The sequence below is a fragment of the Bufo gargarizans genome, chromosome 1 (assembly GCF_014858855.1).
Source record: "Bufo gargarizans isolate SCDJY-AF-19 chromosome 1, ASM1485885v1, whole genome shotgun sequence".
Lineage (NCBI taxonomy): Eukaryota > Metazoa > Chordata > Amphibia > Anura > Bufonidae > Bufo > Bufo gargarizans.
Window position 1 is genome coordinate 410,647,403 of NC_058080.1, and position 15,197 is coordinate 410,662,599.

The window sequence follows — 15,197 nt, forward strand, 5'->3', positions numbered from 1 at the left end:
ATTCAGTGTTTGGTCAGTGTTTTATCTGTGAGACAAATTCTGGAGCAGGCTAAAAACACAGGACAGGTACAAATCTATACCTTATTTCTGTGTAGGCTTCACTCATGGTTTTGGCTCACAATAAGGTCTCTTTCACACTGTGGCAATATTGAGGCCCGCATATGGCGGGTCCACAATATACGGGCACCGGCCGTGTGCATTCCGCATCACTGATGCGGACCCATTCACTTGAATTTTTTCAATCTTTTTTGCGGAACGGACGGATCGCGGACCTCATTCAAGTTAATGGGTCCGCAATACGTATGCGGCTGGCCCACGGTCGGTGCACATATATTGCAGACCGCAATTTGCAATCTGCAGCACGGGCACGGAGCCCTTAAGTTCGTGTGAAAGAGGCTTAGGCCTCTTTCACACTACAGTATGTCCATTTCAGTGTTTTGCGGTCCGTTTTTCACGGATCCGTTGTCCCGTTTTTTTGCTTCCGTTGTGGTTCCGTTTCCGTTCCGTTGTTCCGTTCCGTTTTTCCGTATGGCATATACAGTATACAGTAATTACATAGAAAAAATTGGGCTGGGCATAACATTTTCAATAGATGGTTCAGAAAAAACGGAACGGAAACGGAAGACATACGGATGCATTTCCGTATGTGTTCAGTTTTTTTTGCGGACCCATTGACTTGAATGGAGCCACAGACCGTGATTTGCGGGCAATAATAGGACATGTTCTATCTTTCAACGGAACGGAAAAACGGAAATACGGAAACGGAATGCATACGGAACACATTCCGTTTTTTTTTGCGGAACCATTGAAATGAATGGTTCCGTATACGGACCGTATACGGAACGCAAAAAACGGAACGCAAAACGGAAAAAAAAAACTGTAGTGTGAAAGAGGCCTTAACTGATGGAAATCACTGATCAAACACTATGTGCAAGCAACCTGAAGGCACATTTAACTTTCTGTATGTTTGTCGAGTTTCTGAACTTCAGGCAACAAATTATTGAAGTTATATAACCAGGCGGCAACCTTTTGTACAGGGCATGTACATGTAATACTTACAATCAGAACAATTACCTTTTCTAGGTGTTGTATCATTGTACAGGGCAATAGCTCCACAAACAGCAATTCTTCCATATTTTCTCATCTGAAGTAAGGCCACGTCTGCAAAATGTCCTCCAACCTAAATTACAGATAGGCACAGACACAAGGTCTTCAGTAAGACCTAAGGCCTCACGCACACGACCGTTTTTCGGGTCTGCATAAGAGCCGCAGTTTTTGCAGCTCGGGTGCGGACCCATTCACTTTAATGGGGCCGCAAAAGATGCGGACAGTGCAGACAGCACTATAGCATGTCCTATTCTTGTCCGTTTTGCGTACAAGAATAGGCATGTCTACAATGGGTCGCACGTTCCGTTCCGCTAATTGCGGAAGGCACACGGGCGGCTTCCGTTTTTTGCAGGTCCGCGGTTTGCGGACCGCATAAAACAGCACGATCGTGTGCATGTGGCCTAATTCACACGTCAGTGTTTTGGTCAGTGATCTCCTTCAGTAATTGTGAGCCAAAACCAGAAGTGGAGCCTACGCAGAGATACACTATAATGGAAAGATTTGCAGTTTATGTGTTTGTGACCTTCAGATAGTTTTGGTTTACAATAACTGATGGAAATCACTGACCAAATCCTGACCTAACATGGCATAAGTCGGTAAGGCTCATTTGTTAACATTTCCAAGTAATCACTATAGACTTTAGCCAAGTTAAGTAGATTTTCTTATAGTGCAATAATACATTTTCAAAATACATTGTAAAGATCTGTCTTCCTTAAGTGCCAATAGATCTTGTTGCCATAATTTTTGTCCCCTCCCCTGTTGTCCTTCTATCACCTTCCACCACAATTTGAAGATGAAATTAGAAAGTAAATTTTATATTTTGCAAATAATGTTGGATGTCACTAGAGAAGCTAGCCGGACCATGTCCACAATGATTAGAGTGAGAGTGGCTAAGGAGCTAGATCTTTTAACACTTGGTAGTTTACATTTATAGTTATTTATATGTTAATTAGCATAGCAGGACAAGGCGTGACTTTGGGGTTCTTTTATAGTGGATATCACAGGTCCGCTTTAAAGAGTGAATGGGTCTGCGATCTGCTGCGGCTGCCACGCGGTCGGTGTTTGTGCATTGCGGCCCACGTTCGTGTGCAGGAGGCCTAAGACAGAATTTTGGCAAGAAACCTTGTGCTAGGAGAAGCATAGCAGTGGTTCAAAAAATCCAAAGGGTTTGTCCAGCATAATAAATTGGATGTTTTACAAATATGCATTTATGAAATCTGTAGTGATATTTCGATTTCAGACCCCCTCTCTAGGTCCTGGAACCTTCACTACGCTCCACTACGCACAGAGAAGAAGGGTGCTAGCTTATCTAAGGAACTGAGATAGACCACCAACCTCCAACACAAAGAGTGGGAAGAAGCGCTCTGTATTTGTCGGGAGCAAGTGCAGAAATGGATGTTCTGGGACTATGAGATGGTCTTCTACTGAGACATTACTGGAGATTTCAATTCACATTAGTTAGTTTTTGACATCCACGCAACATTTTTTGGCACTGGAAAACCCCTTTAATAAAAATTATAATGATCTTACATTCTCAAAGAAACAGTCATAACCCTCAGGAGATGCTTTTTTTAACGCCTCTTCCAGTGAGCCCACTGTCTTATAGTTGAAAGCTTCATCAAAGCCGATGTCTTTCAGAAACTGAACCTTGTCATCGGAGCCAGCAGAGCCAACCACCTTACAACCCTAAGATAAAACAGCAGATTTCAGCTGACAACATTAACCATTTTTTGTATTTAATAAGCTTAAAGTGTACCTCATCCTTTCTGTATACTTTATTTAAATACTATTTTAAATGTCATAAAATCAATTTTTCTAATATACTTTATCTTTTAGTATTTTTCTTTTCAATATTGACATCTGAAATTCAGGTGCCTATGGCCCTTTAGAATCTGTACTCTCAAACACTGCTGTTTATTGGAGTACAGACTCCCCTGTGCCGCACTGAACAGTGTACAGGCTGAAGCATTGCTGCTCCTATCTGCACCAGCTCTGCTTTCCCAAAGCCTTGTCAGGCTTTAGTGGAGCAGGCACAAGCAGAGGAGCAAAGTCTTATGTGAGCTCCTTCCCTGCGCTTGCTCTGCCTGTTTACCATATCGGCACAGGTGTACGGGAGTACAGATTCTTAAGTGCAATAGGCACGTGAACTTCAGGTGCCTATTTCACCGGGAAAACTTTAAAAATATATATTACATTTGTAAAATTTATATTAAATTATATAAATGTATGATCGTATATTAGAAAAAAAATATTTTATGACATTTACAATAGTTTTTTTATGAAGTATATAGAAAGGTTTATGTACACCTTAAAGGGAGTCTGTCACCACTATATGGGCTTATACAGCGCTTACATGGCTCTGTAGAACACCTATACATGATTCTAATGGTACCTTTGTTATTTTCTTTTGACTTGCACAAGCAGGAAAAACGCAGTTTAAGGGTGGGTTCACATTAGCGTTAGGGATTCCATTATGGCTTTCTGTTATAACATGGTTTTAACGGAAAATAATGGAATGCCGAGACAGAATGCAAAACGGAAACCTTTAAAAGGCATTCCGTTTGTTTTCCGTCCTAATAGAAGTCTATGGGAAAGCATAACGGATCCGTCTGGGTCAAGTTATGCAAGACGGAAAACAAAGTCCACGGGACTTTGTTTTTCGTCTTGCATAACGGGACCCAGACATGATTCCCATAGACTTCTATTAGGACGGAAACTAAACGGAATGCCTTTTTATAGGCTTCCGTTTTGTATGCCGTCATAGTACAAGTCTATAGGCAGAAAAATGGATCCGTCCTTCTGTCTTATGGATTCCGTTATAACCATGTTATAACGGAAAGCTATAATGGAATCCCTAACGCTAGTGTGAACCCGCCCTAATCCATATGCAAATGAGCACTTGCAAGTGCCCTGCCCAGGTCCGGCCGAGATCCTGCACCTGTGCACTGCATTGTGGGCACGGCATGGCTTCACGTAGTGCGCATGCCCCGGGCCAGCGGAGCAGTGCACAGGTGCGGGATCTTGGTCGGACCTAGTAATGACGCAAGGGACTTGGAGGACGGCAAAGGGAGAGGCTGGGCAGGAGTAAAGTAAAAAGAAGGCAGAGCAGCCTGGGCACGCCACTGCTGGGCACTTGCAAGTGCTCATTTGCATATGGATTAAACAGTGTTTTTCCTGCTTGTGAAAGTCAAAAGAAAATAACAAAGATATCATCAGAATCATGTATAGGTGTGCTACAGAGCCATGTAAGTGCTGTATAAGGTGATATAGTTGTGACAGACTCCCTTTCATGCATTTAGAGGGTTGGTTTAGGATTAGAAAAACATGGCTTCTTTCTTCTTTATCCACATTGTAGCTCATGCCTATCTATTTAAATAGAGCTGAGCTGCAATAACAGATAACACATGGTCAAGTGTGGCACTGTTTCTAATCCTGGACAACCCCTTCAAATTATGTTATCATTGCAACTTTTAATGAAGATCCTCTTTATTAAAGAATATCTGAAAAACAGAAAACATTTTTATATGATTGTGATTCATTCTTTTATATTAGTTAGGCAGGCAACCTGTTGACAATATTGGTAGATTGCAGGCAGGGGTCCTGTAAATCAGTGGCAGTACTGATTTATTGCTCAACACTGTAGATAATTCAATCCTCAGTTAGCAGGGTGTGCCTTTGGGAGGAGGGTTGAGAGAAGGCCCATGCGACATTGCTCTGTTCCCAGAGCTCAGAGGCATGTAGAATGAGGGACAGTTGTGCATAGTTGTATTTATACATATGCCTATAAAATACAGAACAAATCCCAAAATAATAATTTAAAATTTACAACATATCCTCAAATCTGTCCCGTTTTTCCCCCCCCAGCTTTGAATTATAATGCTGTTGTTTTGTACTTTTGTGTGGAATCTGTGATGAATATTTGCTATGTGCAAGTGAAAAATAAGTAGGCACATTCTAAGACAGGTTGCTGGTGGGTATATATATACCATTCCCAGAGAACACTTTAGGACGGAAACATATTTTTTTTTTTCAGGGGGGGGGGGGGGGGGGGGCACGTTGTATTTTTAATGGCACCATTTAATTTACAATATTTTTGTTTTTTTTGTGTGGAGTGTACAGTGTTCAAAATAACATGATGACCTTATTCTGCGGGTCAGTATGATTACGGCGATACATGGTTTTTATGCTTTCTAATATGTTTATACATTTTATTTGCATCCCCATTTTTTGAAAGCTACACCGTTTCAATATTTCCTTCTACAGAACTGTGCTCAGTTTCTGTGGAAAATGTTGTAGTTTTGTTTAGTACCATTATAGGGTGCACACAACTTTTTCATCACATTTTATTAAATTGTTTTATGGGGACAATATGACCAAAAACAGATCATTTATTTTTCATTACAAATATGTTTTTATATTTTAATAGTTTAGACACTTTCGGATGTAATTTAGATTATTTATGGTTCTGCTCTATATAAGCCCATAACCCCTTATGGACCGGGCTCATTTTCACCTTAAGGACCAGGCCATTTTTTGCAAATCTGACCAGTGTCACTTTATGTGTGAATAACTTTAAAAGGCTTTTACTTATCCAGGCCATTCTGAGTTTGTTTTTTCATCACATATTGTACTCCAGGACACTGGTAAAATGGAGTCAAAAAAAGTAATTTTTATTTATAAAAAATACCAAATTTAACAAAAATATTCAAAAATTTCCAAGTTTCAATTTCTCTACTTCTATAATACATAGTAATACCTCCAAAATTAGTTATTACTTTACATTCCCCATATGTCTACTTCATGTTTGGATCATTTTGGGGATGCCATTTTATATTTTGGGGATGTTACAAGGCTTAGAAGTTTAGAAGCAAATCTTGCAATTTTTCATAAATTTAAAAAAAAAACACTTTTTAAGGACTAGTACAGGTCTGAAGTCACTTTGTGTGGCTTACATAATAGAAACCACCCAAAAATAACCCCATACTAGAAACTACGCCCCTCAAGGTATTTAAAACTGATTTTACAAACGTCGTTAACCCTTTAGGTGTTCCACAAGAGTTAATAGCAAATGGAGATAAAATTTTAAAATTTCGATTTTTTTGGGGCAAATTTTCCATTTTAATCAATTTTTTTCCAGTAACAAAGCAAGGGTTAACAGCCAAACAAAACTCAATATTTGTGGCCCTGATTCTGTAGTTTACAGAAACACTCCATATGTGGTCGTAAACTGCTGTACGGGCACATGGCAGGGCGCAGAAGGAAAGGAATGCCATACGGTTTTTGCTGGATTGTTTTTTTGACACCATGTCCCATTTAAAGCCCCCCATTTTGGAAACTACGGGATAGGGTGGCAGTTTTGTTGGTACTATTTTAGGGTTCATATAATTTTTGTTTGCTCTATTTTACACTTTTTGTGAGGCAAGGTAATAAGAAATAGCTGTTTTGGCACTGTTTTTATTTTGTGTTATTTACAACATTCATATGACAGGTTAGATCATGTGGAATTTTTATAGAGCAGGTTATTACAGACGTGGCAATACCTAATATGTCATCTTTTTTCATTTATGTACGTTTTACACAATTATTTCATTTTTGAAACAAAAAAAATCATGTTTTAGTGTCTCAATAGTCTGAGATCCACAGTTTTTGGGTGTTTATCTTGGGTAGGGTATTATTTTTGAGGGATGAGATGATGGTTTGATTGGCACTATATTTGGGTGCATGTAACTTTTTGATCGCTTGCTATTACACTTTTTGTGATGTAAGGTGACAAAAAATCTATTTTTATACACATTATTATTATTTTTTTACGGCATTCACCTGAGGGGTTAGGTCATGTGATATTTTTATATAGCAGGTTATTACGGACGCGGCTATACCTAATATGTGTAGTGCATTTTATTTTTAATCAGTGATAAATGTGTTTTTTTATTTAAACTTTTTTTTTTTACCCAGACCCACTTGGTTCTTGAAGATCTAGTGGGTCTGATGTCTGTATAATACAGTACAGTACACTATATAGTGTACTGTACTGTATTTTCACTTTACACTTAGTCTGATCAGACTTCTGCCTTTAGCAGAAGTCTGATCAGCACCATGGACAGGCGGAAGCCTGTGAAGGCGACTGGTTGCCATGGTTACCATCAGTCACTGCGACAACACAGCAGTGAGTGATGGGGAGGGAGGGGGGCCCCCTCCCTTTGAGATCCCGTCAAGAATCAGGGGCTAAAAAGGCACAGCAGCCCCCGATGGGAGAGGGAGGGAGCTCCTCCCTGTTAACTCCTTACATAAAGCGGTCCCTACGGTCCGCGACATGGAAGGGGTTAAACAGTTGACATCACAGCAAAGATGTCAGACGTTTCAAGCAGAGTGTCAGCAATGTGCTTGGACATCCTGGAAATGAGAGGGAGCGGGGGGATGATCGCGCACGAGCGCCCGCCCCCCAGCACCGCCCGCACGGCCCTCACCTCTCCCTGCACAGCCCACCAGCAGATAACAATGAGGGCTGCAGGGGGGGTTAAAAATTAAAATTTAGGTCATTTTAAAGTTTCTGAAACCTTCGAAAGCGCTGCAAACCGCAGGTCTGAATTTTCAGCGATCGCCGATACGGGTGGGGGGGTCACAGGACCCCCTCGGCATTGTCCCAGGGTGCCTGCTGATTACCTGTACGCCCTGTGTCCGTAAGAGGTTAAAGTAAATGCAAACATTTATATGATTATGCTTTTAATCCCTTAAGTACTGTGCCCATTTTTGTTTTTGCATTTTCATTTTTTAACTCCCCACGTTCCAATAGCTATATGAAGTGCTTACTTTTTGAAAGATACATTGTATTTTTTAAGGGCACCATTTAATTTACCATGTCTCTTATTGGAAAATGGAAAACAAATTATTTGCGGGGTAAAATTGAAAAAAAAAAAAGTTCTGACAAGGTTTTGGGGGTTTCGACATCAGTGTTAGGCCTCATGCACACGACTGTTGTGTGCATCTGTGTCCGTTGTTCCGTTTTCCGTGATTTTCTGCAGACCCATTGACTTTCAATGGGTCCGTTGAAAACTCGGAAAATGCACCGTTTGTCATCCGCGTCCGTGATCCGTGTTTCCTGTCCGTCAAAAAATAAGACCTGTCCTATTTTTTTGACGGACAACGGTTCGCGGACCCATTCAAGTCAATTGGTCCGTGAAAAAACACGGAGGCACACAAGATTGTCATCCGCGTCCGTGATCCGTGTCAGCTTTTTTCCTATAATTTTCAAGGCAAACTTGACTTAGATTTTTTTTTCACTTTTCTGGTCTGGTGATCCTCCAAAAATAAAGGAAGACACACGGAAACAAAAACGGACACGAATCACGGAACAACGGAACCCCGTTTTGCGGACCATGAAAAAATACTGTCGTGTGCATGAGGCCTTAACTGCGCGCAAAAAATTACATGATGTCCTTTTTCTGCGGCTCAATACGAATATGGTGATACCAAACTTGTAGTTTTTGGTTTTACTAATTAAAAAAAATAAAACCCTTTTTTTTTTTTTTATCTAAATTTTCTTGCAGTTTTCTGACAACCATAACTTTTTTTTATATTTCCATCCACAGAACTGTATGAAGGCTTGTTTTTTGCAGGACAATCTGTAGTTTTTATTGGTACCATGTTTGTGGTACATACAGCTTTTTGATCACTGTTATTCAATTATTTCGGGATGAAAAGGTTACTAAAAAAAACAGCAAATCGTGTGTTTTTCATTTTTTGCCGTTATGGCATTTACAAATTTTTGGATGTGGCGATACCGGATATGTTTATTTTATATTGTTTATATATTTTTATATTTAAAATTAAAAAGGGGGGCATTTTAAACTTTTTTGCTTTTATAATGATACTTTTTAATACCTTAGGTGGCTATAACCTGGGACCTTTTGATCTATTAGGGTGAATGGGAATTTTATACTGTCCCTGCTGAGTTGTGCATAGTGCAAAGTGCAGCAGGGAACTAGAAGGCTTCAGCAGCATGGTAACCACATCCCTCTACCTTATCTCACAGATGCCTTTATTATATCGATCACATCTGAGGAGTTAAATGACAAGGTTCGGCACAATTGCCATTTTTCAGGTATTAAAACTATACAAATGTGGTATCGCCAAAATCGTACTGACCTGGAGAATGTAGGGTATAGGTCAGTTTTACTGCACAGGGAATGCCATAGAAGCAAAACACATTAAACTTTTTATGCCAATGAAAATGGTGCCATTAGAAAATACAACTTGTCCCGCAAAAACAAGCCCTCGTAGGGCTTTGTAAACAGAAAAAAAAAAAGTTACGGCTGTGGGAAGGCTGGAAGTAAAAAAAAGAAAGCAAAAATGAAAAATCCTCTGGGAAGGAGGAGTTAAAGAGAACCTGTGACCATAAGATGCAGTACAATCTACAGGCAGAATATTATATAGCATCAAAGCTTGTTTATTTATACTTTCATCAGTTATCAGTGACTGACAGCTATCTCTGTATACACACTTACACAGAGAATACTATCAATCAGTGATAACAACTCCCCTATGTACAACTATCAGTAACTGTCATCTATCTATAACTAAACACGTATGCCTCATTCACACGTCAGTGTTTTGGTCAGCGATTTCGATCAGTGATTGTGAGCCAAAACCAGGTGTGTCTCTAAACACAGAACAATATACCTTATTTATATACAGTGGTCCCTCAAGTTACAATATTAATTGGTTCCAGGACGACCATTGTATGTTGAAACCATTGTAAGTTGAGTAATCGGTTCCAAAGCCCAAAAATGTCATTCAAGATGAGAGAAAATGAAGATTTAAGAAAAATAAGAAGATAACTAATACAGATTAAACAGTTATTTTACCAGAGAAGTGGCCTTGTTTGTTTGGATCTCAGTCTGAGACATTGTATGTTGAGTCTGGTTTCAACTTACGATGGGTCAGAAAAGACCATTGTATGTTGAAAATATTGTATCCTGAGGCCATTGTATCTTGAGGGATCACTGTATATACTTCATATACCTCCCTTATACCTCATGTCTGTGGAGGCTCCAGTCATGATTTTGGCTCACAATCACTGATGGAAATCACTGACCAAAACACTTACATGTAAATGAGGCTTTACACAGAGAATGTTATTACTCACCTATCTGTATAAAACTATGTTGTAAAGTGTCTGGCAGCTATTTGTATATTTACACAGAGAATCTTATCAATCACTGATAACACCTCCGCCATGTACAGCTATCAGCAGGGAAGGATTGGCCATAGAACTTACAAGGCCCACAAAACACTGAAAAAGTCATACGGTTGTGTGCATGAGCCCTTATACAGAGAATACTATCAATCATTGATGCTATCTCTCCCCTGTGTACAACTATCTGTGACTGACAGCTATTACTGTACACACCCTTACACAAAAAGTTCTGATAACACCATCCCCGTGTACAACTATCAGTGACTGACAGCCATCTATATATACACACTTACACAGCTAATGCTATGAATCACTGATAACACCTTCTACGTGCACAATTATCAGTGACTGATAGATATCCATGTATACACACTTAGGACTCATGCTCACAACCGTTGTTGTTTTGCGGTCTGTTCTGTATTTGAGGTTTTGTTTTTTCTCTGATTTAAGTCCACTTCCGTTCCGTTATTGCACAAAACATATCAGTATGGTTTCCGTATTTGATCAGTTTTTTTGCGGATCGGAAACAGCAATTTATTAATCACCAAACACATGAGCAATATGGGCTGGGCATAGCATTTCTACAGTATGGATCCACGTGCGTTCCGTATTTTTTGCGGACCCATCGACTTGAATGGGGCCTTGGACCATGATTTGCGGACAATAATAGGACATGCACTACTTTACTGCAGACCGGCCATGTGGACAAACGGAAACGGAATGCACACGGAGTAGCTTCCATATTTTCTACAGCCCCATTGAAGTGAATGGTTCCGCATACGGTCCGCAAAAAAACCGGAATGGAAGCGGAAAGAAAATACGTTCGTGTGCATGAGCCCTTACAAAGAGAATGCTATCAATAACTGATAACACCTTCCTTGTGTACAGCTATCAGTGACTGACAGCTATCTATGTATACACACTTACAAGGAGAATGATTTTACTGATAACACCTTCCCTGTGTACTTCTATCAGTGAATGACAGCTGTCTATGTATACACACTTACACAGAGAATGCTATCAATCACTGATAACATCTCCTACATGTACAATTATCACTGACTGACAGCTATGTATACACACTTACACAGAGAATGCTATCTATCACTGATGACACCACCTTGTGTACAACTATCAGTGACTGACAGCTCTCTCTCTATATATATATATATACACACAGTATATATATATACACTCACCTAAAGAATTATTAGGAACACAATACTAATACGGTGTTGGACCTTTTGCCTTCAGAACTGCCTTAATTCTACGTGGCATTGATTCAACAAGGTGCTGATAGCATTCTTTAGAAATGTTGGCCCATATTAATAGGGTAGCATCTTGCAGTTGATGAAGATTTGAGGGATGCACATCCAGGGCACGAAGCTCCGTTCCACCACATCCCAAAGATGCTCTATTGGGTTGAGATCTGGTGACTGTGGGGGCCATTTTAGTACAGTGAACTCATTGTCATGTTCAAGAAACCAATTTGAAATGACTCAAGCTTTGTGACATGGTGCATTATCCTGCTGGAAGTAGCCATCAGAGGATGGGTACATGGTGGTCATGAAGGGATGGACATGGTCAGAAACAATGCTCAGGTAGCCCGTGGCATTTAAACGATGGCCAATTGGCACTAAGGGGCCTAAAGTGTACCCAGAAAACATCCCCCACACCATTACACCACCACCACCACCAGCCTGCACAGTGGTAACAAGCCATGATGGATACATGTTCTCATTCTGTTTACGCCAAATTCGGACTCTACCATTTGAATGTCTCAACATAAATAGAGACTCATCAGACCAGGCAACATTTTTCCAGTCTTCAACAGTCCAATTTTGGTGAGCTTGTGCAAATTGTAGCCTCTTTTTCCTATTTGTAGTGGAGATGAGTGGTACCCGGTGGGGTCTTCTGCTGTTGTAGCCCATCCGCCTCAAGGTTGTGCGTGTTGTGGCTTCACAAATGCTTTGCTGCATACCTCGGTTGTAACGAGTGGTTATTTCAGTCAACGTTGCTCTTCTATCAGCTTGAATCAGTCGGCCCATTCCCCTCTGACCTCTAGCATCAACAAGGCATTTTCGCCCACAGGACTGCCGCATACTGGATCTTTTTCCCTTTTCACACCATTCTTTGTAAACCCTAGAAATAGTTGTGCGTGAAGATCCCAGTAACTGAGCAGATTGTGAAATACTCAGACCGGCCCGTCTGGCACCAACAACCACGCCACGCTCAAAATTGCTTAAATCACCTTTCTTTCCCATTCTGACATTCAGTTTGGAGTTCAGGAGATTGTCTTGACCAGGACCACAACCCTACATGCATTGAAGCAACTGCCATGTGATTGGTTGACTAGATAATCGCATTAATGAGAAATAGAACAGGTGTTCCTAATAATTCTTTAGGTGAGTGTATATATACTGATAACACATCCCCTGTGTAGAACTATCAGTGACTGACAGCTATCTATATATACACAGAGAATGAGAGAAAAGAACGCAACCGGCACTGCTACATGCACCCATGCAGTCACTGGAGCACATAAAACACTTGGATCCCGAACCTTCACGGTGGTGCTCTGTCGGTGATATAGTAATTATGATGATAGCAGAAGAAAAAAGCACCGCGGCACTCACCACTGGTCACAAAGTTGCTGTTTGCAGTTTTATTTTTCAAATACACATCGTGGACGCGGACAGGACACAGGTGAATGAACAGGCTACAGCTGTTTCGCGCTGTGTTGCGCTTTGTCAAGCCTCCTGTGACGTGAAGGAGGAGGGGGCTAGAAATACCCCCATCTCATGCACGTCACTGGTTACAATCAAGTGATATAAAAAACACATGTGTGCTAAGACCAATCAAATGAAAACAGCTAAGTCATTTTTGTCATTTAACCCTAGAGGGCCCATGGCTTGTGTTTTGATTATCCATGCAGCTTCTCTCTGCAGGAGAATGCGTTTTCTGTCCCCCCCTCTCATGGGGGTATGAACCACTTCTATACCTGCACATTTCAAAATTGCACTGTTCCCCGCATGTTCATTATGTATATGCTCAATTAATCTAGTTGCTCCATTTCTGGTGATAATAGATTTTTTGTGTTCCCTGAAACGTACATATAGGCACCTGTGTGTCTTCCCAATGTAAAATCTCCCGCATGGGCACAAAATCGCATACACAACATATTGGGTCTTGCAGTGTATAAATTGTTTAACTGCATGTCCTACATGTCCCAGCTGCAGATACTTCTGTTTGTATACATGTGCGCACATAGAGCAGTGTCCACATGCGAAGTTTCCTCTGGGAGCGCTCCTGCCCAGCCAGTTGTCAACTGGACGGAGGAGGTTTCTCCTGACAACAGCGTCCCCTATAGTTTTACTTCTGCGAAAACTGACAATGGGAGGATTGTCTACCATGGCTGCCAGGGAGGGATCCCTCTGCAGCATCTGCCAGTTGTTCAAGATCACTGTTTTGATAGTGAAAGCCATTGGTGAAAAGTCGAATGTGAACACCGCTCTACGCTCGCCATCATTATTTTGCTGTCTCCTCTTTTTCGTGTGGATGTCCTTACCCAGAACCTCTCTCTTGTGCAAGCACTTCAAATATGCGTTATCTATTATCTTCTCCGGGTAACCCCTCTGTAAAAATCGTCTCTTCATGTCTCCACATTGCTCTTTGAACTCAGTGTCATCTTTCACAATTCTAGCAAGACGCATGAATTGGCCGTAAGGAATGGCGGTTTTTACGTGGGGTGGGTGGTAACTTTTATAATGTAATAGTGCATTCGTGGATGTACTTTTTCTGTAAATAGTGGGGTTTAGCTGACCATCTTTCAGGCCTCTTTCACACTACAGTTTTTTGCGTTCCGTATACGGTCCGTTTTTTGCGTTCCGTATACGGTCCGTATACGGAACCATTCATTTCAATGGTTCCGCAAAAAAACGGAATGTGTTCCGTATGCATTCCGTTTCCGTATTTCCGTTTTTCCGTTCCGTTGAAAAGATAGAACATGTCCTATATTTGGCCGAGAATCACAGTCCGTGGCTCCATTCAAGTCAATGGGGCCGCAAAAAAAACGGAACACATACGGAAATGCATCCGTATGTCTTCCGTATCCGTTCCGTTTTTTGCGGAACCATCAATTGAAAATGTTATGCCCAGCCCAATTTTTAATATGAAATTACTGTATACTGTATTTGCCTTACGGAAAAACGGAACGGAACAACGGAACGGAAACGGAACCACAACGGAAGCAAAAAACGGAACAACGGATCCGTGAAAAACGGAACGCAAAACACTGAATGCAACATACTGTAGTGTGAAAGAGGCCTCACCCTCACTTTGACATCAAAAAAATCCAATTCGTCCGCACTGATTGTGCTGGTGAACCGCATGTTCATATTGTTAGCTTGATTCAAATATTCCACGAATGCACTAAACGTATGCAGATCACCTGTCCAGACAATGAATATATTGTCGATATATTGAAGGAAAACCTTGATATATCGAATAAATGGATTCTGGACAGTGTAGATATACCTCTCTTCAAAACTAGCTAAAAATAAATTAGCAAGGGTGCATGAGACTGGTGTCCCCATTGCTGTGCCTGATGTGGTAGTTATGCATAGGACATGTTACATGCAAGAAGCTTATAAACAACTTAAAGATATCAATACCTATGCACCTCTCACCTCTGACCCCACTCCCAAATATCAACAGCAACTAAAAGCATTATTGTGGAAATATGTTGACAGAGGTTTTCTAACTAAGCGCATGGCCGAAAAGCTCTATCCCCAGTTCCCTAACAAACCTGTGTGGTATATAGTACCCAAGATCCATAAATCGCTGGTAAACCCACCTGGGCGCCCCATAGTGTCAGGGAACGGTTCTCTGACCG

At 40.9% G+C, this 15,197-nt stretch overlaps 1 protein-coding gene across 1 annotated transcript in view; it reads right to left on the reverse strand.

Annotated features, from left to right (window-relative positions):
- The window catches only part of LOC122932156 (prostaglandin reductase 1-like), a 90,881-nt gene that overhangs the window by 4,441 nt on the left and 71,243 nt on the right, over positions 1-15,197 (reverse strand). Inside the window, exons 7-8 of the mRNA XM_044286412.1 lie at positions 2,638-2,793; positions 1,075-1,180 (exon numbers count right to left, since the gene is read on the reverse strand). Coding sequence (XP_044142347.1) covers positions 1,075-1,180; positions 2,638-2,793 — 262 coding nt within the window. The remainder of the gene's footprint in view (positions 1-1,074; positions 1,181-2,637; positions 2,794-15,197) is intronic.